This window comes from Salmo salar, chromosome 03, assembly GCF_965601325.2.
Source record: "Salmo salar chromosome 03, fSalSal1, whole genome shotgun sequence".
NCBI classification, from domain to species: Eukaryota; Metazoa; Chordata; class Actinopteri; order Salmoniformes; family Salmonidae; genus Salmo; species Salmo salar.
The window spans coordinates 4,999,216-5,024,497 of NC_138293.1; the positions used below are offsets into that span (position 1 = coordinate 4,999,216).

At 47.0% G+C, this 25,282-nt stretch overlaps 1 protein-coding gene across 5 annotated transcripts in view; it reads right to left on the reverse strand.

The window, feature by feature from the left end:
* Positions 1–25,282, reverse strand: part of LOC106596771 (receptor-type tyrosine-protein phosphatase mu) — a 300,100-nt gene that overhangs the window by 63,556 nt on the left and 211,262 nt on the right. For all 5 annotated transcript variants that reach the window (XM_082973221.1, XM_082973223.1, XM_082973222.1 and 2 more), the window contains 4 exons: positions 23,662–23,811; positions 20,724–20,897; positions 19,026–19,157; positions 12,290–12,415 (listed from right to left, as the gene is read on the reverse strand). In XM_082973221.1, coding sequence (XP_082829347.1) covers positions 12,290–12,415; positions 19,026–19,157; positions 20,724–20,897; positions 23,662–23,811 — 582 coding nt within the window. The remainder of the gene's footprint in view (positions 1–12,289; positions 12,416–19,025; positions 19,158–20,723; positions 20,898–23,661; positions 23,812–25,282) is intronic.

Below are 25,282 nucleotides of genomic sequence, written 5' to 3' on the forward strand. Positions count from 1 at the left end.
GTGTGTCAGGTAAGTTAGTTAGGGTCAGGTAAGGTAGTTAGGGTCAGGTGTGTCAGGTAAGGTATTTAGGGTCAGGTAAGGTAGTTAGGTTCAGGTGTGTCAGGTAAGGTAGTTAGGGTCAGGTGTGTCAGGTAAGGTAGTTAGGGTCAGGTAAGGTTGTTAGGGTCAGGTGTGTCAGGTAAGGTAGTTAGGGTCAGGTAAGGTAGTTAGGGTCAGGTGTGTCAGGTAAGGTAGTTAGGGTCAGGTGTGTCAGGTAAGGTAGTTAGGGTCAGGTAAGGTATTTAGGGTCAGGTAAGGTAGTTAGGTTCAGGTGTGTCAGGTAAGGTAGTTATGGTCAGGTGTGTCAGGTAAGGTAGTTAGGGTCAGGTGTGTCAGGTAAGGTAGTTAGGATCAGGTGTGTCAGGTAAGGTAGTTATGGTCATGTAAGGTAGTTAGGGTCAGGTAAGGTAGTTAGGGTCAGGTAAGGAAGTTAGAGTCAGGTGTGTCAGGTCAGGTAGTTAGGGTGAGATGTGTCAGATAAGATAGTTAGGGTCAGGTAAGGTAGTTGGGGTCAGGTAAGGTAGTTGGGATCAGGTGTGTCAGGTAAGGTAGTTAGGGTCAGGTGTGTCAGGTAAGGTAGTTAGGGTCAGGTAAGGTAGTTAGGGTCAGGTAAGGTAGATAGGGTCAGGTGTGTCAGGTAAGGTAGTTAGGGTCAGGTAAGGTAGTTAGGGTCAGGTGTGTCAGGTAAGGTAGTTAGGGTCAGGTGTGTCAGGTAAGGTAGTTAGTGTCAGGTAAGGTAGTTAGGGTCAGGTGTGTCAGGTAAGGTAGTTAGGGTCAGGTGTGTCAGGTAAGGTAGTTAGGGTCAGGTAAGGTCGTTAGGGTCAGGTAAGGTTGTTAGGGTCAGGTGTGTCAGGTAAGGTAGTTAGGTTCAGGTAAGATAGTTAGGGTCAGGTAAGGTAGTTAGGGCCAGGTGTGTCAGGTAAGGTAGTTAGTTTCAGGTGTGTCAGGTAAGGTAGTTAGGTTTAGGTGTGTCAGGTAAGGTAGTTAGGGTCAGGTAAGGTTGTTAGGGTCAGGTAAGGTAGTTAGGGTCAGGTGTGTCAGGTAAGATAGTTAGGGTCAGGTGTGTCAGGTAAGGTAGTTAGGGTCAGGTAAGGTCGTTAGGGTCAGGTAAGGTAGTTAGGGTCAGGTGTGTCAGGTAAGATAGTTAGGGTCAGGTGTGTCAGGTAAGGTAGTTAGGGTCAGGTGTGTCAGGTAAGGTAGTTAGGGTCAGGTAAGGTAGTTAGGGTCAGGTGTGTCAGGTAAGGTAGTTAGGGTCAAGTGAATCAGGTAAGGTAGTTAGGGTCAGGTGTGTCAGGTAAGGTAGTTAGGGTCAGGTGTGTCAGGTAAGGTAGTTAGTCTCAGGTAAGGTAGTTAGGGTCAGGTAAGGTAGTTAGGATCAGGTGTATCAGGTAAGGTAGTTAGGGTCAGGTAAGGTCGTTAGGGTCAGGTAAGGTTGTTAGGGTCAGGTGTGTCAGGTAAGTTAGTTAGGGTCAGGTAAGGTAGTTAGGGTCAGGTGTGTCAGGTAAGGTATTTAGGGTCAGGTAAGGTAGTTAGGTTCAGGTGTGTCAGGTAAGGTAGTTAGGGTCAGGTGTGTCAGGTAAGGTAGTTAGGGTCAGGTAAGGTTGTTAGGGTCAGGTGTGTCAGGTAAGGTAGTTAGGGTCAGGTAAGGTAGTTAGGGTCAGGTGTGTCAGGTAAGGTAGTTAGGGTCAGGTGTGTCAGGTAAGGTAGTTAGGGTCAGGTAAGGTAGTTAGGGTCAGGTGTGTCAGGTAAGGTAGGTAGGGTCAGGTACGGTAGTTAGGGTCAGGTGTGGTAGTTAGGGTCAGGTGTGTCAGGTAAGGTAGTTAGGGTCAGGTGTGTCAGGTAAGGTAGATAGGGTCAGGTAAGGTAGTTAGGATCAGGTAAGGTAGTTAGAGTCAGGTGTGTCAGGTAAGGTAGTTAGGGTCAGTTCAGGTAGTTAGGGTCAGGTGTGTCATGTAAGGTAGTTAGGGTCAGGAACGGTAGTTAGGATCAGGTAAGGTAGTTAGGTTCACGTGTGACAGGTAAGGTAGTTAGGGTCAGGTGTGACAGGTAAGGTAGTTAGGGTCAGGTGTGACAGGTAAGGTAGTTAGGATCAGGTGTGTCAGGTAAGGTAGTTAGGGTCAGGTGTGACAGGTAAGGTAGTTAGGGTCAGGTAAGGTAGTTATGGTCAGGTGTGTCAGGTAAGGTAGTTAGGGTCAGGTGTGTCAGGTAAGGTAGTTAGGGTAAGGTGTGTCAGGTAAGGTAGTTAGGGTCAGGTGTGTCAGGTAAGGTAGTTAGGATCAGGTGTGTCAGGTAAGGTAGTTATGGTCATGTAAGGTAGTTAGGGTCAGGTAAGGTAGTTAGGGTCAGGTAAGGAAGTTAGGGTCAGGTGTGTCAGGTAAGGTAGTTAGGGTCAGGTGTGTCAGGTCAGGTAGTTAGGGTGAGGTGTGTCAGATAAGATAGTTAGGGTCAGGTAAGGTAGTTGGGGTCAGGTAAGGTAGTTGGGATCAGGTGTGTCAGGTAAGGTAGTTAGGGTCAGGTGTGTCAGGTAAGGTAGTTACGGTCAGGTAAGGTAGTTAGGGTCAGGTAAGGTAGATAGGGTCAGGTGTGTCAGGTAAGGTAGTTAGGGTCAGGTAAGGTAGTTAGGGTCAGGTGTGTCAGGTAAGGTAGTTAGGGTCAGGTGTGTCAGGTAAGGTAGTTAGGGTCAGGTAAGTTAGTTAGGATCAGGTGTGTCCGGTAAGGTAGTTAGGGTCAGGTGTTTCAGGTAAGGTAGTTAGTGTCAGGTAAGGTAGTTAGGGTCAGGTGTGTCAGGTAAGGTAGTTAGGGTCAGGTGTGTCAGGTAAGGTAGTTAGGGTCAGGTAAGGTCGTTAGGGTCAGGTAAGGTTGTTAGGGTCAGGTGTGTCAGGTAAGGTAGTTAGGTTCAGGTAAGATAGTTAGGGTCAGGTAAGGTAGTTAGGGCCAGGTGTGTCAGGTAAGGTAGTTAGTTTCAGGTGTGTCAGGTAAGGTAGTTAGGTTTAGGTGTGTCAGGTAAGGTAGTTAGGGTCAGGTAAGGTTGTTAGGGTCAGGTGTGTCAGGTAAGGTAGTTAGGTTCAGGTAAGATAGTTAGGGTCAGGTAAGGTAGTTAGGGTCAGGTGTGTCAGGTAAGGTAGTTAGGGTCAGGTGTGTCAGGTAAGGTAGTTAGGGTCAGGTAAGGTCGTTAGGGTCAGGTAAGGTAGTTAGGGTCAGGTGTGTCAGGTAAGATAGTTAGGGTCAGGTGTGTCAGGTAAGGTAGTTAGGGTCAGGTGTGTCAGGTAAGGTAGTTAGGGTCAGGTAAGGTAGTTAGGGTCAGGTGTGTCAGGTAAGGTAGTTAGTTTCAGGTAAGGTGGTTAGGGTCAGGTGTGTCAGGTAAGGTAGTTAGGGTCAGGTAAGGTAGTTAGGATCAGGTAAGGTGGTTAGGGTCAGGTGTGTCAGGTAAGGTAGTTAGGTTCAGGTGTGTCAGGTAAGGTAGTTAGGGTCAGGTAAGGTAGTTAGGGTCAGGTGTGTCAGGTAAGGTAGTTAGGATCAGGTGTGTCAGGTAAGGTAATTAGGGTCAGGTGAATCAGGTAAGGTAGTTAGGGTCAGGTGTGTCAGGTAAGGTAGTTAGGGTCAGGTAAGGTAGTTAGGTTCAGGTGTGTCAGGTAAGGCAGTTAGGGTCAGGTGTGTCAGGTAAGGTAGTTAGGATCAGGTGTGTCATGTAAGGTAGTTAGGTTCAGGTAAGGTAGTTAGGGTCAGGTGTGTCAGGTAAGGTAGTTAGGATCAGGTGTGTCAGGTAAGGTATTTAGGGTCAGGTAAGGTAGTTAGGATCAGGTGTGTCAGGTAAGATAGTTATGGTCAGGTGTGTCAGGTAAGATAGTTAGGGTCAGGTAAGGTAGTTAGGGTCAGGTGTGTCAGGTAAGGTAGTTAGGTAAGGTAGTGTCAGGTAAGGTAGTTAGGTTCAAGTGTGTCAGGTAAGATAGTTAGGGTCAGGTAAGGTAGTTAGGGTCAGCTGTGTCAGGTAAGGTAGTTAGGGTCAGGTGTGTCAGGTAAGGTAGTTATGGTCAGGTAAGGTAGTTAGGATCAGGTGAATCAGGTAAGGTAGTTAGGGTCAGGTGTGTCAGGTAAGGTAGTTAGGGTCAGGTGTGTCAGGTAAGGTAGTTAGTGTCAGGTAAGGTAGTTAGGGTCAGGTGTGTCAGGTAAGGTAGTTAGGGTCAGGTAAGGTCGTTAGGGTCAGGTAAGGTTGTTAGGGTCAGGTGTGTCAGGTAAGGTAGTTAGGTTCAGGTAAGATAGTTAGGGTCAGGTAAGGTAGTTAGGGTCAGGTGTGTCAGGTAAGGTAGTTAGTTTCAGGTGTGTCAGGTAAGGTAGTTAGGATTAGGTGTGTCAGGTAAGGTAGTTAGGGTCAGGTGTGTCAGGTAAGGTAGTTAGGGTCAGGTGTGTCAGGTAAGGTAGTTAGGACAGGTAAGGTCGTTAGGGTCAGGTAAGGTAGTTAGGGTCAGGTATGTCAGGTAAGATAGTTAGTGTCAGGTAAGGTAGTTAGGATCAGGTGTGTCAGGTAAGGTAGTTAGGGTCAGGTGTGTCAGGTAAGGTAGTTAGTGTCAGGTAAGGTAGTTAGGATCAGGTGTGTCAGGTAAGGTAGTTAGGGTCAGGTGTGTCAGGTAAGGTAGTTAGGATCAGGTGTGTCAGGTAAGGTAGTTAGGGTCAGGTAAGGTCGTTAGGGTCAGGTAAGGTAGTTAGGGTCAGGTGTGTCAGGTAAGATAGTTAGTGTCAGGTAAGGTAGTTAGGATCAGGTGTGTCAGGTAAGGTGGTTAGGGTCAGGTGTGTCAGGTTAGGTAGTTAGTGTCAGGTAAGGTAGTTAGGATCAGGTGTGTCAGGTAAGGTAGTTAGGGTCAGGTGTGTCAGGTAAGGTAGTTAGGGTCAGGTGTGTCAGGTAAGGTAGTTAGGATCAGGTGTGTCAGGTAAGGTAGTTAGGGTCAGGTAAGGTCGTTAGGGTCAGGTAAGGTAGTTAGGGTCAGGTGTGTCAGGTAAGATAGTTAGTGTCAGGTAAGGTAGTTAGGATCAGGTGTGTCAGGTAAGGTGGTTAGGGTCAGGTGTGTCAGGTTAGGTAGTTAGTGTCAGGTAAGGTAGTTAGGATCAGGTGTGTCAGGTAAGGTAGTTAGGGTCAGGTGTGTCAGGTAAGGTAGTTAGGGTCAGGTGTGTCAGGTAAGGTGGTTAGGGTCAGTTAAGGTAGTTAGGGTCAGGTAAGGTAGTTAGGGTCAGGTGTGTCAGGTAAGGTAGTTAGGGTCAGGTAAGATAGTTAGGGTCAGGTGTGTCAGGTAAGGTAGTTAGGATCAGGTGTGTCAGATAAGGTAGTTAGGGTCAGGTGTGTCAGGTAAGGTAGTTAGGGTCAGGTGTGTCAGGTAAGGTCGTTAGGGTCAGGTAAGGTAGTTAGGGTCAGGTGTGTCAGGTAAGGTAGTTAGGGTCAGGTGTGTCAGGTAAGGTAGTTAGGGTCAGGTGTGTCAGGTAAGGTAGTTAGAGTCAGGTAAGGTAGTTAGGGTCAGGTGGGTCAGGTAAGGTAGTTAGGGTCAGGTAAGGTAGTTAGGGTCAGGTTTGTCAGGTAAGGTAGTTAGGGTCAGGTGTGTCAGGTAAGGTGGTTAGGGTCAGGTAAGGTAGTTAGGGTCAGGTAAGGTAGTTAGGGTCAGGTGTGTCAGGTAAGGTAGTTAGGGTCAGGTAAGGTAGTTAGGGTCAGGTGGGTCAGGTAAGGTAGTTAGGGTCAGGTGTGTCAGGTAAGGTAGTTAGGGTCAGGTGTGTCAGGTAAGGTAGTTAGGATCAGGTGTGTCAGGTAAGGTAGATAGGGTCAGGTAAGGTAGTTAGGGTCAGGTGTGTCAGGTAAGGTAGGTAGGGTCAGGTACGGTAGTTAGGGTCAGGTGTGGTAGTTAGGGTCAGGTGTGTCAGGTAAGGTAGTTAGGATCAGGTGTGTCAGGTAAGTTAGTTAGGGTCAGGTGTGTCAGGTAAGGTAGTTAGGGTCAGGTGTGTCAGGTAAGGTAGTTAGGGTCAGGTGTGTCAGGTAAGGTGGTTAGGGTCAGGTAAGGTAGTTAGGATCAGGTAAGGTAGTTAGAGTCAGGTGTGTCAGGTAAGGTAGTAATGGTCAGTTCAGGTAGTTAGGGTCAGGTGTGTCATGTAAGGTAGTTAGGGTCAGGAACGGTAGTTAGGATCAGGTAAGGTAGTTAGGTTCACGTGTGACAGGTAAGGTAGTTAGGGTCAGGTGTGACAGGTAAGGTAGTTAGGGTCAGGTGTGACAGGTAAGGTAGTTAGGGTCAGGTAAGGTAGTTAGGGTCAGGTGTGTCAGTAAGGTAGTTAGGGTCAGGTGTGACAGGTAAGGTAGTTAGGGTCAGGTAAGGTAGTTATGGTCAGGTGTGTCAGGTAAGGTAGTTAGGGTCAGGTGTGTCAGGTAAGGTAGTTAGGGTAAGGTGTGTCAGGTAAGGTAGTCAGGGTCAGGTGTGTCAGGTAAGGTAGTTAGGATCAGGTGTGTCAGGTAAGGTAGTTATGGTCATGTAAGGTAGTTAGGGTCAGGTAAGGTAGTTAGGATCAGGTAAGGAAGTTAGAGTCAGGTGTGTCAGGTCAGGTAGTTAGGGTGAGGTGTGTCAGATAAGATAGTTAGGGTCAGGTAAGGTAGTTGGGGTCAGGTAAGGTAGTTGGGATCAGGTGTGTCAGGTAAGGTAGTTAGGGTCAGGTGTGTCAGGTAAGGTAGTTAGGGTCAGGTAAGGTAGTTAGGGTCAGGTAAGGTAGTTAGGGTCAGGTGTGTCAGGTAAGGTAGTTAGGGTCAGGTAAGGTAGTTAGGGTCAGGTGTGTCAGGTAAGGTAGTTAGGGTCAGGTGTGTCAGGTAAGGTAGTTAGGGTCAGGTAAGGTAGTTAGGATCAGGTGTGTCGGGTAAGGTAGTTAGGGTCAGGTGTGTCAGGTAAGGTAGTTAGTGTCAGGTAAGGTAGTTAGGATCAGGTGTGTCAGGTAAGGTAGTTAGGGTCAGGTGTGTCAGGTAAGGTAGTTAGGCTCAGGTAAGGTCGTTAGGGTCAGGTAAGGTTGTTAGGGTCAGGTGTGTCAGGTAAGGTAGTTATGTTCAGGTAAGATAGTTAGGGTCAGGTAAGGTAGTTAGGGACAGGTGTGTCAGGTAAGGTAGTTAGTTTCAGGTGTGTCAGGTAAGGTAGTTAGGTTTAGGTGTGTCAGGTAAGGTAGTTAGGGTCAGGTAAGGTTGTTAGGGTCAGGTGTGTCAGGTAAGGTAGTTAGGTTCAGGTAAGATAGTTAGGGTCAGGTAAGGTAGTTAGGGTCAGGTGTGTCAGGTAAGGTAGTTAGGGTCAGGTGTGTCAGGTAAGGTAGTTAGGGTCAGGTAAGGTCGTTAGGGTCAGGTAAGGTAGTTAGGGTCAGGTGTGTCAGGTAAGATAGTTAGGGTCAGGTTTGTCAGGTAAGGTAGTTAGGGTCAGGTGTGTCAGGTAAGGTAGTTAGGGTCAGGTAAGGTAGTTAGGGTCAGGTGTGTCAGGTAAGGTAGTTAGTTTCAGGTAAGGTGGGTAGGGTCAGGTGTGTCAGGTAAGGTAGTTAGGGTCAGGTAAGGTAGTTAGGATCAGGTAAGGTGGTTAGGGTCAGGTGTGTCAGGTAAGGTAGTTAGGTTCAGGTGTGTCAGGTAAGGTAGTTAGGGTCAGGTAAGGTAGTTAGGGTCAGGTGTGTCAGGTAAGGTAGTTAGGATCAGGTGTGTCAGGTAAGGTAGTTAGGGTCAGGTGAATCAGGTAAGGTAGTTAGGGTCAGGTGTGTCAGGTAAGGTAGTTAGGGTCAGGTAAGGTAGTTAGGTTCAGGTGTGTCAGGTAAGGCAGTTAGGGTCAGGTGTGTCATGTAAGGTAGTTAGGTTCAGGTAAGGTAGTTAGGGTCAGGTGTGTCAGGTAAGGTAGTTAGGTAAGGTAGTGTCAGGTAAGGTAGTTAGGTTCAAGTGTGTCGGGTAAGATAGTTAGGGTCAGGTAAGGTAGTTAGGGTCAGGTGTGTCAGGTAAGGTAGTTAGGGTCAGGTGTGTCAGGTAAGGTAGATAGGTTCAGGTAAGGTAGTTAGGGTCAGGTGTGTCAAGTAAGGTAGTTAGGATCAGGTGTGTCAGGTAAGGTAGTTAGGGACAGGTAAGGTAGTTAGGATCAGGTGAATCAGGTAAGGTAGTTAGGGTCAGGTGTGTCAGGTAAGGTAGTTAGGGTCAGATGTGTCAGGTAAGGTAGTTAGTGTCAGGTAAGGTAGTTAGGGTCAGGTGTGTCAGGTAAGGTAGTTAGGGTCAGGTGTGTCAGGTAATGTAGTTAGGGTCAGGTAAGGTCGTTAGGGTCAGGTAAGGTTGTTAGGGTCAGGTGTGTCAGGTAAGGTAGTTAGGTTCAGGTAAGATAGTTAGGGTCAGGTAAGGTAGTTAGGGTCAGGTGTGTCAGGTAAGGTAGTTCGTTTCAGGTGTGTCAGGTAAGGTAGTTAGGGTCAGGTAAGGTAGTTAGGGTCAGGTGTGTCAGGTAAGGTAGTTAGGGTCAGGTGTGTCAGGTAAGGTAGTTAGGCTCAGGTAAGGTCGTTAGGCTCAGGTAAGGTAGTTAGGGTCAGGTGTGTCAGGTAAGATAGTTAGTGTCAGGTAAGGTAGTTAGGATCAGGTGTGTCAGGTAAGGTGGTTAGGGTCAGGTGTGTCAGGTAAGGTAGTTAGTGTCAGGTAAGGTAGTTAGGATCAGGTGTGTCAGGTAAGGTAGTTAGGGTCAGGTGTGTCAGGTAAGGTAGTTAGTGTCAGGTAAGGTAGTTAGGATCAGGTGTGTCAGGTAAGGTAGTTAGGGTCAGGTGTGTCAGGTAAGGTAGTTAGGTTCAGGTGTGTCAGGTAAGGTAGTTAGGGTCATGTAAGGTCGTTAGGGTCAGGTAAGGTAGTTAGGGTCAGGTGTGTCAGGTAAGATAGTTAGTGTCAGGTAAGGTAGTTAGGATCAGGTGTGTCAGGTAAGGTGGTTAGGGTCAGGTGTGTCAGGTAAGGTAGTTAGTGTCAGGTAAGGTAGTTAGGATCAGGTGTGTCAGGTAAGGTAGTTAGGGTCAGGTGTGTCAGGTAAGGTAGTTAGGATCAGGTGTGTCAGGTAAGGTAGTTAGGGTCAGGTGTGTCAAGTAAGGTGGTTAGGGTCAGTTAAGGTAGTTAGGGTCAGGTAAGGTAGTTAGGGTCAGGTGTGTCAGGTAAGGTAGTTAGGATCAGGTGTGTCAGGTAAGGTAGTTAGGGTCAGGTGTGTCAGGTAAGGTAGTTAGGGTCAGGTGTGTCAGGTAAGGTAGTTAGGGTCAGGTGTGTCAGGTAAGGTAGTTAGGGTCAGGTGTGTCAGGTAAGGTGGTTAGGGTCAGGTAAGGTAGTTAGGGTCAGGTGCGTCAGGTAAGGTAGTTAGGGTCAGGTAAGGTAGTTAGGGTCAGGTGGGTCAGGTAAGGTAGTTAGGATCAGGTGTGTCAGGTAAGGTAGTTAGGGTCAGGTGTGTCAGGTAAGGTAGTTAGGGTCAGGTGTGTCAGGTAAGGTAGTTAGGATCAGGTGTGTCAGGTAATGTAGTTAGGGTCAGGTGTGTCAGGTAAGGTAGTTAGAGACAGGTAAGGTAGTTAGGGTCAGGTGGGTCAGGTAAGGTAGTTAGGGTCAGGTAAGGTAGTTAGGGTCAGGTTTGTCAGGTAAGGTAGTTAGGGTCAGGTGTGTCAGGTAAGGTGGTTAGGGTCAGGTAAGGTAGTTAGGGTCAGGTGTGTCAGGTAAGGTAGTTAGGGTCAGGTAAGGTAGTTAGGGTCAGGTGGGTCAGGTAAGGTAGTTAGGATCAGGTGTGTCAGGTAAGGTAGTTAGGGTCAGGTGTGTCAGGTAAGGTAGTTAGGGTCAGGTGTGTCAGGTAAGGTAGTTAGGATCAGGTGTGTCAGGTAAGGTAGTTAGGGTCAGGTGTGTCAGGTAAGGTAGTTAGAGTCAGGTAAGGTAGTTAGGGTCAGGTGGGTCAGGTAAGGTAGTTAGGGTCAGGTAAGGTAGTTAGGGTCAGGTTTGTCAGGTAAGGTAGTTAGGGTCAGGTGTGTCAGGTAAGGTGGTTAGGGTCAGGTAAGGTAGTTAGGGTCAGGTAAGGTAGTTAGGGTCAGGTGTGTCAGGTAAGGTAGTTAGGGTCAGGTAAGGTAGTTAGGGTCAGGTGTGTCAGGTAAGGTAGTTAGGATCAGGTAAGGTAGTTAGGGTCAGGTGTGTCAGGTAAGGTAGTTAGGATCAGGTGTGTCAGGTAAGGTAGTTAGGGTCAGGTGTGTAAGGTAAGGTAGTTAGGGTCAGGTGTGTCAGGTAAGGTAGTTAGGATCAGGTGTGTCAGGTAAGGTAGTTAGGGTCAGGTGTGTCAGGTAAGGTAGTTAGAGTCAGGTAAGGTAGTTAGGGTCAGGTGGGTCAGGTAAGGTAGTTAGGGTCAGGTAAGGTAGTTAGGGTCAGGTTTGTCAGGTAAGGTAGTTAGGGTCAGGTGTGTCAGGTAAGGTGGTTAGGGTCAGGTAAGGTAGTTAGGGTCAGGTAAGGTAGTTAGGGTCAGGTGTGTCAGGTAAGGTAGTTAGGGTCAGGTAAGGTAGTTAGGGTCAGGTGGGTCAGGTAAGGTAGTTAGGGTCAGGTCAGGTAGTTAGGGTCAGGTAAGGTAGTTAGGGTCAGGTGTGTCAGGTAAGGTAGTTAGGGTCATGTAAGGTAGTTAGGGTCAGGTGTGTCAGGTAAGGTAGTTAGGGTCAGGTGTGTCAGGTAAGGTAGTTAGGATCAGGTGTGTCAGGTAAGGTAGTTAGGGTCAGGTAAGTGTCAGTTAGGGTCAGGTTAGTGTCAGGTAAGGTAGTTAGGGTCAGGTGTGTCAGGTAAGGTTGTTAGGGTCAGGTAAGGTAGTTAGGGTCAGGTTTGTCAGGTAAGGTAGTTAGGGTCAGGTGTGTCAGGTAAGGTAGTTAGGGTCAGGTAAGGTAGTTAGGGTCAGGTAAGGTAGTTAGGGCAGGGGTCAGGTAATGTAGTTAGGGTCAGGTGTGACAGGTAGAGGGTCAGTTAGGGTCAGGTAAGGTAGTTAGGGTCAGGTGTGTCAGGTAAGGTAGTTAGGATCAGGTGTGTCAGGTAAGGTAGTTAGGGTCAGGTGTGTCATGTAAGGTAGTTAGAGACAGGTAAGGTAGTTAGGGTCAGGTGGGTCAGGTAAGGTAGTTAGGGTCAGGTAAGGTAGTTAGGGTCAGGTTTGTCAGGTAAGGTAGTTAGGGTCAGGTGTGTCAGGTAAGGTGGTTAGGGTCAGGTAAGGTAGTTAGGGTCAGGTAAGGTAGTTAGGGTCAGGTGTGTCGAGGGTAGGGCAGGGGTCAGGTGGTAGGGTCAGGTAAGGTAGTTAGGGTCAGGTGGGTCAGGTAAGGTAGTTAGGATCAGGTGTGTCAGGTAAGGTAGTTAGGGTCAGGTAAGGTAGTTAGGGTCACGTGTGTCAGGTAAGGTAGTTAGGATCAGGTGTGTCAGGTAAGGTAGTTAGGGTCAGGTATGTCAGGTAAGGTAGTTAGAGTCAGGTAAGGTAGTTAGGGTCAGGTGGGTCAGGTAAGGTAGTTAGGGTCAGGTAAGGTAGTTAGGGTCAGGTTTGTCAGGTAAGGTAGTTAGGGTCAGGTGTGTCAGGTAAGGTGGTTAGGGTCAGGTAAGGTAGTTAGGGTCAGGTAAGGTAGTTAGGGTCAGGTGTGTCAGGTAAGGTTGTTAGGGTCAGGGTAGAGGGTCAGGGTGTCAGGGGTCGAGGTCGGTGTGTCAGGTAAGGTAGTTATGGTCAGGTAAGGTAGTTAGGGTCAGGTAAGGTAGTTAGAGTCAGGTAAGGTAGTTAGGATCAGGTGTGACAGGTAAGGTAGTTAGGGTCAGGTGCTGTCAGGTAAGGTAGTTAGGGTCAGGTAAGGTAGTTAGGGTCAGGGTTTGTCAGGTAAGGTAGTTAGGGTCAGGTGTGTCAGGTAAGGTAGTTAGGGTCAGGTAAGGTAGTTAGGGTCAGGTTTGTCAGGTAAGGTAGTTAGGGTCAGGTGTGTCAGGTAAGATAGTTAAACGTAGTTAGGGAAAGGTAAGATAGTTAGGGTCAGGTGATACAGCTACCGTAAGTTAGTTAGTGTCAGTTAAGATAGTTAGGGTCAGGTGTGTCAGGTACTGTAAGGTAGTTAGGGTCAGGTAAGTGTCAGGTAAGGTAGTTAGTAGTTAATTGTCCCATGGTGTGTGTGTGTGTGTGTGTGTGTGTGTGTGTGTGTGTGTGTGTGTGTGTGTGTGTGTGTGTGTGTGTGTGTGTGTGTGTGTGTGTGTGTGTGTGTGTGTGTGTGTGCGTGTGTGTGTGTGTGTGTGTACTCGTGCTGCGTTGTAAATCCTGAATATTCTACTGATGATGTCTTCCTCCAGGTCAGCTGATACAAACTCCACCTGGATTGGCCCCTGGCGATGCACCCCGTTCTCAGGCCAGTACTGAGGACATAGCTAACACACACACACACACACACACACACACACACACACACACACACACACACACACACACACACACACACACACACACACACACACACACACACACACACACACACACACACACACACAAAGGACAGGGAGAGAAAAATATCAACAAATCAACAAATCAACATAATGACTGTGAGTAATAACTCTCACAAATGAGCAGGATTTCCCAGATCTCGGAGCAATGTGAGGTTGCTAGGCAACAGCACAAGAGAGGCTGTCGTCTTCTCTGTGACATTTTGAAAAAATAAAAAATAAAAATAAAAAAATAAATAGTTCCGGTCAGGTTCAGAAGAAAGCTCTCGCTCACGTGAAACGGTAGTTCAACTGAAGCTTACTGCAGACAATGCTGAGACCATCGTTCCAAACCATATAGAATTGAACCGATAAAGCCCAACTAAAGCAATCCAAGGTAGTTGCATTTAAAAAAAAAATATGTTTTATTGATTGATGCTTTGTGCAGTGTTATATAAAACAAAAACCTTGGTCTGCTAATATCTTTCATACTTCCCTTCTGTATTTTCATTCTATATTTTATTCTCTCCTGTCACCCTTTCATGTCCCAGCTATGAGTCTTCTCAACAACAAAAAAAATCCATCTTTCTTTCTATTCAAACCTCCAGGAAAACCAGAGTTGCTCTTTTTTTTTGTAAGAGAATACATGATCAAAAGATGTTCAGGAAGAGAATGGAAGCGATCTGAATGTGATACAGAATGTGGATGATCAATTCTTTGCTTTGACAGTTTAGTTTTCAACTGTTAGAGTAGTGAACCCATGAGACGGGGCTCATTCAGTAGGAGCAGGAAATACCTAATGTTCATTTACCTCCCTCTGGAGAGACTGACGAGGTAGAAACAATACAACATGCACCTGTATACTGTATGGGATATTACTTAGACAACATGCACACACAGCAGAACAGTTTACGAAGTGAAATGCAGTGATGCACACACACACACACACACACACACACACACACACACACACACACACACACACACACACACACACACACACACACACACACACACACACACACACACACACACACACGCACACACACACACACACACGCAATACATAATGCAGGCATACACACATATGCGCACACACACACACACACACACACACACACACACACACACACACACACACACACACACACACACACACACACACGCAATGCATAATGCAGGCATACACACATACGCGCGCACACACACACACACACACACACACACACACACACACGCAATGCATAATGCAGGCATACACACATACGCGCACACACACACACACACACACACACACACACACACACACACACACACACACACACACACACACACACACACACACACACACACACACACACACACGCACACAAAGAGATTTCAGAAATACAGGTGGAAGAAAACCTCCTATCTCTGCCTCCTCTGAGAGCCAATCAGAAACCTCCTATCTCTGCCTCCTCTGAGAGCCAATCAGAATTTGACAAATTCAACCGCCGAAAAACAAAGATGCTGATGGAGAAAAAGTAACTCTCTAATCTCTAACTCCCTTCCTCCCTCAGCCCTCACTTTCTCTCCCCCCCTTCCTCCCTCAGCCCTCACTTTCTCTAACTCCCTTCCTCCCTCAGCCCTCACTTTCTCTCCCCCCCTTCCTCCCTCAGCCCTCACTTTCTCTCCCCCCCCTTCCTCCCTCAGCCCTCACTTTCTCTCCCCCCCCTTCCTCCCTCAGCCCTCACTTTCTCTCCCCCCCTTCCTCCCTCAGCCCTCACTTTCTCACCCCCCCCCCCAACGCTCCACCTGAGCTACAGTGAGAATATTGAATGAAAGGCCCTGCCAGCCAGTCTGTGTGTCAGCCAGTCAGCTAGTCAGTCAGTCACACAGGGATTGCGGGGAGAGAGCAGCGAGAGCAGCCCAGTCAGAGGCTTTTGATCCTTGGGTGTGATGACAGGGCCTGGGGCCTGGAGCTCCCAGAGAGAGCATCCAAAGATCGATCGCCCGACTGACATCTATAACCCTGTCCCATCTATAACCCTGTCCCATCTATTACCCTGTCCCATCTATAACCCTGTCCCATCTATAACCCTGTCCCATCTATAACCCTGTCCCATCTATAACCCTGTCCCATCTATAACCCTGTCCCATCTATTACCCTGTCCCATCTACAACCCTGTCCCATCTATAACCCTGTCCTGTCCCATCTATAACCCTGTCCCATATATAACCCTGTCCCATCTATAACCCTGTCCCATCTATAACTCCCTGTCCCATCTATAACCCTGTCCCATATACAACCCTGTCCCATATATAACCCTGTCCCATATATAACCCTGTCCCATCTATAACCCTGTCCCATATACCTCCCTGTCCCATCTATAACCCTGTCCCATCTACGCCCTGTCCCATCTAGACCCCTGTCCCATCTATAACCCTGTCCCATCTATAACCCTGTCCCATCTATAACCCTGTCCCATATACCTCCCTGTCCCATCTATAACCCTGTCCCATCTACAACCCTGTCCCATCTAGAACCCTGTCCCATCTATAACCCTGTCCCATCTATAACCCTGTCCCATCTACAACCCTGTCCCATCTATAACCCTGTCCCATCTATAACCCTGTCCCATCTATAACCCTGTCCCATCTATAACCCTGTCCCATCTACACCCCTGTCCCATCTATAACCCTGTCCCATCTATAACCCTGTCCCATCTATAACCCTGTCCCATCTATAACCCTGTCCCATATATAACCCTGTCCTATCTATCTCCCTGTCCCATCTATAACCCTGTCCCATCTAGACCCCTGTCCCATCTATAACCCTGTCCCATCTATAACCCTGTCCCATCTATAACCCTGTCCCATCTATAACCCTGTCCTATCTATAACCCTGTCCCATCTATAACCCTGTCCCATCTATAACCCTGTCCTATCTATAACCCTGTCCCATCTATAACCCTGTCCCATCTATAACCCTGTCCCATCTATAACCCTGTCCCATATATAACCCTGTCCCATCTATAACCCTGTCCCATCTATAACCCTGTCCTATCTATAACCCTGTCCCATCTATAACCCTGTCCTATCTATAACCCTGTCCCATCTATAACCCTGTCCCATCTATAACCCTGTCCCATATATAACCCTGTCCTATCTATCTCCCTGTCCCATCTATAACCCTGTCCTATCTATAACCCTGTCCTGTCCCATCTATAACCCTGTCCTATCTAACCCCCTGTCCCATCTATAACCCTGTCCCATCTATAACCCTGTCCCATCTATAACCCTGTCCCATCTATAACCCTGTCCCATCTACAACCCTGTCCCATCTATAACCCTGTCCTGTCCCATCTATAACCCTGTCCCATCTATAACCCTGTCCTATCTATCTCCCTGTCCCATCTATAACCCTGTCCCATCTATAACCCTGTCCCATCTATAACCCTGTCCCATCTATTACCCTGTCCTATCTATAACCCTGTCCTGTCCCATCTATAACCCTGTCCCATCTATAACCCTGTCCCATCTATTCCCCTGTCCCATCTATAACCCTGTCCCATCTATAACCCTGTCCCATCTATAACCCTGTCCCATCTATAACCCTGTCCCATCTATAACCCTGTCCCATCTATTACCCTGTCTTGTCCCATCTATAACCCTGTCCCATCTATAACCCTGTCCCATCTATAACCTTGTCCCATCTATAACCCTGTCCCATCTATTACCCTGTCTTGTCCCATCTATAACCCTGTCCCATCTATAACCCTGTCCCATCTATAACCCTGTCCCATCTATTACCCTGTCTCATCTATAACCCTGTCCCATCTATTACCCTGTCCCATCTATAACCCTGTCCCATCTACCTCCCTGTCCCATCTCTAACCCTGTCCCATCTATAACCCTGTCCCATCTATAACCCTGTCCTATCTATAACCCTGTCCCATCTATAACCCTGTCCCATCTATAACCCTGTCCCATCTATAACCCTGTCCCATCTATAACCCTGTCCCATCTATAACCCTGTCCCATCTATTACCCTGTCCCATCTACAACCCTGTCCCATCTATTACCCTGTCTTGTCCCATCTATAACCCTGTCCCATCTATTACCCTGTCCCATCTATAACCCTGTCCCATCTATAACCCTGTCCCATCTATAACCCTGTCCCATCTACACCCCTGTCCCATCTAGACCCCTGTCCCATCTATAACCCTGTCCCATCTATAACCCTGTCCCATATACCTCCCTGTCCCATCTATAACCCTGTCCCATCTATAACCCTGTCCCATCTATAACCCTGTCCCATCTATAACCCTGTCCTATCGATAACCCTGTCCCATCTATTACCCTGTCCCATCTACCTCCCTGTCCCATCTATAACCCTGTCCCATCTATAACCCTGTCCCATCTATAACCCTGTCCCATCTATAACCCTGTCCCATCTATAACCCTGTCCCATCTATAACCCTGTCCTATCGATAACCCTATCTTTCTGACTGATGTTGTGGATGTACAGAGATCCATCTATAACCTTGTCCTATCTTTCTATCTACAGTGGCTTGCGAAAGTATTCACCCCCTTTGGCATTTTTCCTATTTTGTTGCCTTACAACCTGGAATTAAAAAAGATTTTTGGGGGATTTGTATCATTTGATTTACACAACATGCCTACCACTTTGAAGTTGCAAAATATTTTATTGAGAAACAAACAAGAAATAACACAGAAAACAGAAAACTTGAGCGTGCATAACTATTCACCCCCCCAAAGTCAATACTTTGTAGAGCCACCTTTCGCAGCAATTACAGCTGCAAGTCTCTTGGGGTATGCCTCTATAAGCTTGGCACATCTAGCCACTGGGATTTTTGCCCATTCTTCAAGGCAAAACTGCTCAGCTCCTTCAAGTTGGATGGGTTCCACTAGTGTACAGCAATCTTTAAGTCATACCACAGATTCTCAATTGGATTGAGGCCTGGGCCATTTCAAGACATTTAAATGTTTCCCTTAAACCACTCGAGTGTTTCTTTAGCAGTATGCTTAGGGTCATTGTCCTGCTGGAAGGTGAACCTCCGTCCCAGTCTCAAATCTCTGGAAGACTGAAACAGGTTTCCCTCCAGAATTTCCCTGTATTTAGCGCCATCCATCATTCCTTCAATTCTGACCAGTTTTCCAGTCCCTGCTGATGAAAAACAGCCCCACAGCAGGATGCCGCCACCACCATGCTTCACTGTGGGGATGGTGTTTCTTTAAGCAATGACTTTTTCTGGCCACTCTTCCGTAAAGCCTAGCTCTGTGGAGTGCACGGTTTAAAGTGGTCCTATGGACAGATACTTCAATCTCCGCTGTGGAGCTTTGCAGCTCCTTCAGGGTCATCTTTGGTCTCTTTGTTGCCTCTCTGATTAATGACTGATCTCTAATCTTTGCCTGATCCGTGAGATTTGGTGGGCGGCCCTCTCTTGGCAGGTTTGTTGTGGTGCCATATTCTTTCAATTTTTTAATAATGAATTTAATGGAGCTCTGTGGGATGTTCAAAGCTTCTAATATTTTTTTTATAATCCAACCCTGATCTGTACTTCTCCACAACTTTGTTCCTGACCTATTTGGAGAGCTCTTTGGTCTTCATAGTGCTGCTTGCTTGGTGGAGCCCCTTGCTTAGTGGTGTTGCAGACACTGGGACCTTTCAGAACAGGTGTATACTATACTGAGATCATGTGACACTTAGATTGCACACAGGTGGATTTAATTTAACTAATTCTGTGACTTCTGAAGGTAATTGATGGCACCAGATCTTATTTAGGGGGTGAATACATATGTACACATCAGTTTTCCTTTTTTTTGTTATTGTTTTGAAAAAAAAATTCATTTCACTTCACCAATTTGGACTATTTTGTGTATGGTCCATTAAATGAAATCCAAATAAAAATCTATTTAAAATGACAGGTTATAATGCAACAAAATAGGAAAAAACACCAAGAGGGATGAATACTTTTGCAAGGCGCTGTATCTGTCTATCCTATCTACAGCCCTCCACTGTAGAGCTACACTATGCTCCTTCTCTTGTCATGTCCTACCTCACTCCACATCTATCTCTGGTGCCTGATATCATTCTCTATTTAACAAGAGAATGAATGTCTCTGTCCTTGTGTATGTGTGTGTGTGTGTGTGTGTGTGAGTGTGTGTGTGTGTGTGTGTGTGTGTGTGTGTGTGTGTGTGTGTGTGTGTGTGTGTGTGTGTGTGTGTGTGTGTGTGTGTGTGTGTGTGTGTGTGTTGGACATTATGAGTCCTTGTGTAGACACACAAAGCTATTCTTTTATTTTTCTCTTAGCTGGACTCTTACATACAAGGTTCTATTCATGGGAGAAAAAAAAACTACTTCAGATGCTGTCTATTTCACAGTCCATTTTCAGATTATATACTAACTCCCATAGAATTGTGTGCATGTGTACATGTGGGCAAATGCATTTGTGTGTGTGTGTGTGTGTGTGTGTGTGTGTGTGTGTGTGTGTGTGTGTGTGTGTGTGTGTGTGTGTGTGTGTGTGTGTGTGTGTGTGTGTGTGTGTGTTTGCACCTGTGCTGGGTCGACATCATTGAGCATCACTATGGAGGTACAGTGGTAGTCCAACACCAGCCTCCAGAAATCCTTCACTGTGTTGGGCAGAGGATGCTGGGTAACGATGAATGCTGACGGCTGTTTATAACTCTACATGAGGGAGGGAGGGAGGGGAGGGAGGGAAGGAGAGGGAGGGAGGGAGGTAGAGAGGAAGAGGGAGAGAGGGAGGGAGGAAGAGGGAGGGAGGGAGAAGGAGGAAGATAGAGAGAGAAAGAGGTAGGGGGAGGGGGAGGGAGAGGGAGAGAGTGAGAGAAAGAGGTAGGGGGAGGGGGAGGGGGAGGGAGATGGAGGGAGGGGGAGAGAGTGAGAGAAAGATATAGGGGGAGGGGGAGGGAGATAGAGATTTTAATTAAACTCCTAACAACTATTTCCATTGACTACAGGTTTTTCTCCATTTCTAGATATTGAGAGGACCCAGATCTGATTTTATGTTGTCTTGATAATTCCTATGGTCATGGCAACACAGCACAAACAGATCTGGGAACAGACTACTGAGACTTCAGTCCTTACGTCCATGAATGCAGCGTTGAACGTGTGTGTTTGCAGTGTGTGTGTGTGTGTGTGTGTGTGTGTGTGTGTCTGTTAGTGTGTGTGTTAGTGTGTGTGTGTGTTTGCAATGTGTGTGTGTTAGTGTGTGTCTCTGTGTGTGTGTTAGTGTGTGTGTGTTTGCAATATGTGTGTGTTAGAGTGTGTGTGTTAGTGTGTGTGCGTGTGTGTTAGCGTGTGTATGTGTATGCAATGTGTGTGTGTGTATGTTTATGCAGTGTGTATGTATGCAGTGTATGTGTGTGTATGCAGTGTGTGTGTTTATGCAGTGTGCGCGTTTGCAGTGTGTGTGTGTGTGTGTGTGTGTGTGTGTGTGTGTGTGTGTGTGTGTGTGTGTGTGTGTGTGTATGCAGTGTGTGTGTGTGCATGCAGTGTGTGTGTGTATGCAGTGTGTGTATGCAGTGTGTGTGCGTGTTTATGCAGTGTGTGTATGCAGTGTGTGTGTGTGTGTGTGTGTGTGTGTGTGTGTGTGTGTGTGTGTGTGTGTGTGTGTGTGTTTGCAATGTGTGTGTGTTAGTGTGTGTCTCTGTGTGTGTGTTAGTGTGTGTGTGTTTGCAATATGTGTGTGTTAGAGTGTGTGTGTTAGTGTGTGTGTGTGTGTGCATGCAGTGTGTGTGTGTATGCAGTGTGTGTATGCAGTGTGTGTGCGTGTTTATGCAGTGTGTGTATGCGGTGTGTGTGTGTGTGTGTGTGTCTGTTAGTGTGTGTGTTAGTGTGTGTGTGTGTGTGTTTGCAATGTGTGTGTGTTAGTGTGTGTCTCTGTGTGTGTGTTAGTGTGTGTGTGTTTGCAATATGTGTGTGTTAGAGTGTGTGTGTTAGTGTGTGTGCGTGTGTGTTAGCGTGTGTATGCAATGTGTGTGTGTGTATGTTTATGCAGTGTGTATGTATGCAGTGTATGTGTGTGTATGCAGTGTGTGTGTTTATGCAGTGTGTGTGTATGCAGTGTGTGTGTGTGTGTGTGTATGCAGTGTGTGTGTGTGTATGCAGTGTGTGTATGCAGTGTGTGTGCGTGTTTATGCAGTGTGTGTGTATGCAGTGTGTGTGTGTGTGTGTGTGTGTGTGTGTGTGTGTGTGTGTGTGTGTGTGTGTGTGTGTGTGTGTGTGACATACGTCCATAAGAGCAGCGTTGATGTAGTTGGAGCTCTCTCCATCGATGGTGATGAGGAAGGGCAGACAGCGGTCAGGAGGAAGGACGTCCATACAGCGGTTCTTCTCATGGTTCCTGGGGAGCAGGGCGATACTACAGTCCTCCACACGCAACGTAGGAGTCACCATGTTCAGAGTCTGGAGAGAGAGACACTAGAGGTTACAGTGGGTTATAGGGCAATACATTGGGTTACAGTGGGTTACAGGGGGTTACATGGCAATCTAGTGGGTTACAGTGGGTTACAGAGGGTTAAGGGCGATACAGTGGGTTACAGTGGGTTACAGTGGGTTACAGGGGGTTACATGGCAATATAGTGGGTTAGAGTAGGTTACATGGGGTTAAAAGGCAATACAGTGGGTTACAGAGTGATACGGTGGGTTACAGGGCAATACAGTGGGTTACAGTGGGTTACAGGGCAATACAGTGGGTTACAGTGGGTTACAGGGCAATACAGTGGGTTACAGTATGTTACAGTGGGTTACAGGGGGTTACATGGCAATATAGTGGGTTAGAGTAGGTTACATGGGGTTAAAAGGCAATACAGTGGGTTACAGAGTGATACGGTGGGTTACAGTGGGTTACAGGGCAATACAGTGGGTTACAGTGGGTTACAGGGCAATACAGTGGGTTACAGTATGTTACAGTGGGTTACAGGGGGTTACATGGCAATATAGTGGGTTAGAGTAGGTTACATGGGGTTAAAAGGCAATACAGTGGGTTACAGGGGGTTAAAAGGCGATACAGTGGGTTACAGAGTGATACGGTGGGTTACAGTGGGTTACAGGGCAATACAGTGGGTTACAGGGCAATACAGTGGGTTACAGGGCAATACAGTGGGTTACAGTGGGTTACAGGGCAATACAGTGGGTTACAGTATGTTACAGTGGGTTACAGGGCAATACAGTGGGTTACAGTGGGTTACAGGGCAATACAGTGGGTTACAGTAGGCACTGTGGGTTACAAGGTGATACAGTAGGTTACAGTGGGTTACAGTAGGTTACAGTGGGTTACAGTAGGTTACAGTGGGTTACAGGGCAATACAGTGGGTTACAGGGCAATGCAGTGGGTTACAGTAGGTTACAGTGGATTAAAGGGCAATGCAGTGAATTACAGTGGGTTACAGGTTGATACAGTGGGTTACAGTGGATTACAGGGTGATACAGTGGGTTACAGTAGGTTACAGTGGATTAAAGGGCAATGCAGTGGATTACAGTGGGTTACAGGTTGATACAGTGGGTTACAGTGGATTACAGGGTGATACAGTGGGTTACAGTAGGATACAGTGGGTTACAGTGGGTTACAGGGCAATACAGTGGGTTACAGGGCAATACAGTGGGATACAGTAGGTTACAGTGGGTTACAGTGGGTTACAGTGGGTTACAGGGCGATACAGTGGGTTACAGGGAGATACAGTGGGTTACAGTAGGATACAGTGGGTTACAGTGGGTTACAGGGCAATACAGTGGGTTACAGGGCAATACAGTGGGTTACAGTAGGTTACAGTGGGTTACAGTGTGTTACAGTGGGTTACAGGGCGATACAGTGGGTTACAGGGCATTACAGTGGGTTACAGGGCAATACAGTGGGTTACAGTGGGTTACATGGTGATACAATGGGTTACAGTGGGTTGCAGGGCGATACAGTGGGTTACAGTAGGTTACAGTGGGTTACAGGGCGTTACAGTGGGTTACAGGGCGTTACAGTGGGTTACAGTGGGTTACAGTGGGTTACAGGGCGTTACAGTGGGTTACAGTGGGTTACAGTGGGTTACAGTGGGTTACAGGGCGTTACAGGGCGTTACAGTGTGTTACAGTGGGTTACAGTGGGTTACAGTAGGTTACAGTGGGTTACAGTGGGTTACAGTGGGTTACAGTGGGTTACATGGTGATACAGTGGGTTATAGTGGGTTACAGTGGGTTACAGTGTGTTACAGTGTGTTACAGTGGGTTACAGTGGGTTACAGTGGGTTACAGTGGGTTACAGTGGGTTATAGTGGGTTACAGTGGGTTACAGTATGTTACAGTGGGTTACAGTGGGTTACAGTGGGTTACATGGTGATACAGTGGGTTATAGTGGGTTACAGTGGGTTATAGTGGGTTACAGTGGGTTATAGTGGGTTACAGTGGGTTACAGGGCGTTATAGTGGGTTACAGTGGGTTATAGTGGGTTACAGTGGGTTACAGTGGGTTACATGGTGATACAGTGGGTTATAGTGGGTTACAGTGGGTTACAGTAGGTTACAGTGGGTTACAGGGCGTTATAGTGGGTTATAGTGGGTTACAGTGGGTTACAGGGCGTTACAGTGGGTTACAGTGGGTTACAGGGCATTACAGTGGGTTACAGTAGGTTACAGTGGGTTACAGGGCGTTATAGTGGGTTATAGTGGGTTACAGTGGGTTACAGTGGGTTATAGTGGGTTACAGTGGGTTACAGGGCGTTACAGTGGGTTACAGTGGGTTACAGAGGGTTACAGTGGGTTACAGGGAAATACAGTGTGACAGTGCGTTATAGTGGGTTACAGTGGGTTACAGTGGGTTACAGTGGGTTACAGAGGGTTACAGTGGGTTACAGGGCACTACAGTGGGTTACAGTGGGTTACAGTGGGTTACAGTGGGACATTCTACAGTCCTCCACATGCAACGTAGGAGTCACCATGTTTAGAGTCTGGAGAGAGAGACAGAGATACTAGGGGTTAGAGGGTCACATGGTCTTAAAAGGATGGCCCAATAGCCACCAAACAGTTTCTATAAGGGATGGTTCAACAGTCCTCTGTGTTTGTTGGGAAAGAGCCACTGATTGGAAAGCCCTTACCTTCATTGCAGATGTGGTTTGCTTCTGTAAAATGTATCTGTCTACTCCTCACCCTGAATGAGGAAGGACCCCTATGGACAAGAATCTCACCCTGAACTCCTCTTTAATCTGGGAGGAGTTGGTCTGGGGGTCCAATCGGTTCATGTCATAGTAGACCGAGCGAAGCTGATTGGCTGGGATGGTGGTGTCACCACAAAGACACGCCTCCAAGATGGCGTCGTGGATAAAGACATACTGCTCCTGGGAAAATAAAGATCAAGATTTTAGTTTGTAAGAAGATTTTATGAAAAAGGTCAGAAATAGTTGATGAGTATTATGGGGTGACTACACACACACACACACACACACACACACACACACACACACACACACACACACACACACACACACACACACACACACACACACACACACACACACACACACACACACACACACACACACACACACACACACACACACACACACACACACACACACACACACACATATACACACACACACACACACACACACAGAGGTGATGAAGGGTGTGTCAAATACAGTTCAGCGGTCCTCATCTGGTTCATCTTCCCTGACTGACTGGTTTTACTACAGTATGATGTTGTGTCTGGTTCAACACCAAGGCCTCATCATTCCCCCGACTGGTTGTTGCTGCGTTTCATCTATGACATCAACATTTACCAGCATCATATCCTATAGAATATTAGTATATTTTGTCACATGAGCCGAATACAACGGGTGTAGACTTTTCAGTGAAATGCTCGCTTTACGAGCAACTTTCCCTCCCCCAAAAAATTTGGGAGAAATTTCAGGTTTGCTGAGAACAAACTTGAACATTCTGTGTAACATCAAACGCGTTTACTGTGAACACTGAGACTGTACCCGCTTTAAGTTACATTTGTTAAACTGAATTTTATCCCTTTCTTTTTCTCCCCAATTCCGTGGTATCCAATTGGTAGTTACAGTCTTGTCTCATCGCTGCAACTCCCCTATGGTACTCGGGAGAGGCGAAGGTCGAGAGCAGTGCGTCCTCCGAAACACAACCCAACCAAGCCGCGCTGCTTCTTGACAAAATGCCCACTTAACCCGGAAGCCAGCCTGAACCAACGTGTCGGAGGAAACGCCATGCACCAGCTACGCACGCAGCTTAGAGGGAACATGACTTACGAGCCTTTAACTAACGATGAAGAGTCAATTAAATTATAATACAAAAGAAAATAGTAACACAAGGAATAAAATACACAATTGTGGAGCTATATACAAGGAGTACCAGATCAATGTGGAACTATATACAAGGAGAACCAGATCAATGTGGAGCTATATACAGGGAGTACCAGATCAATGTGGAGCTATATACAGGGAGTACCAGATCAATGTGGAGCTATATACAGGGAGTACCAGATCAATGTGGAGCTATATACAGGAAGTACCAGATCAATGTGGAGCTATATACAGGAAGTACCAGATCAATGTGGAGCTATATACAGGAAGTACCAGATCAATGTGGAGCTATATACAGGGAGTACCAGATCAATGTGGAGCTATATACAGGGAGTACCAGATCAATGTGGAGCTATATACAGGGAGTACCAGATCAATGTGGAGCTATATACAGGGAGTACCAGATCAATGTGGAGCTATATACAGGGAGTACCAGATCAATGTGGAGCTATATACAGGAAGTACCAGATCAATGTGAAGCTATATA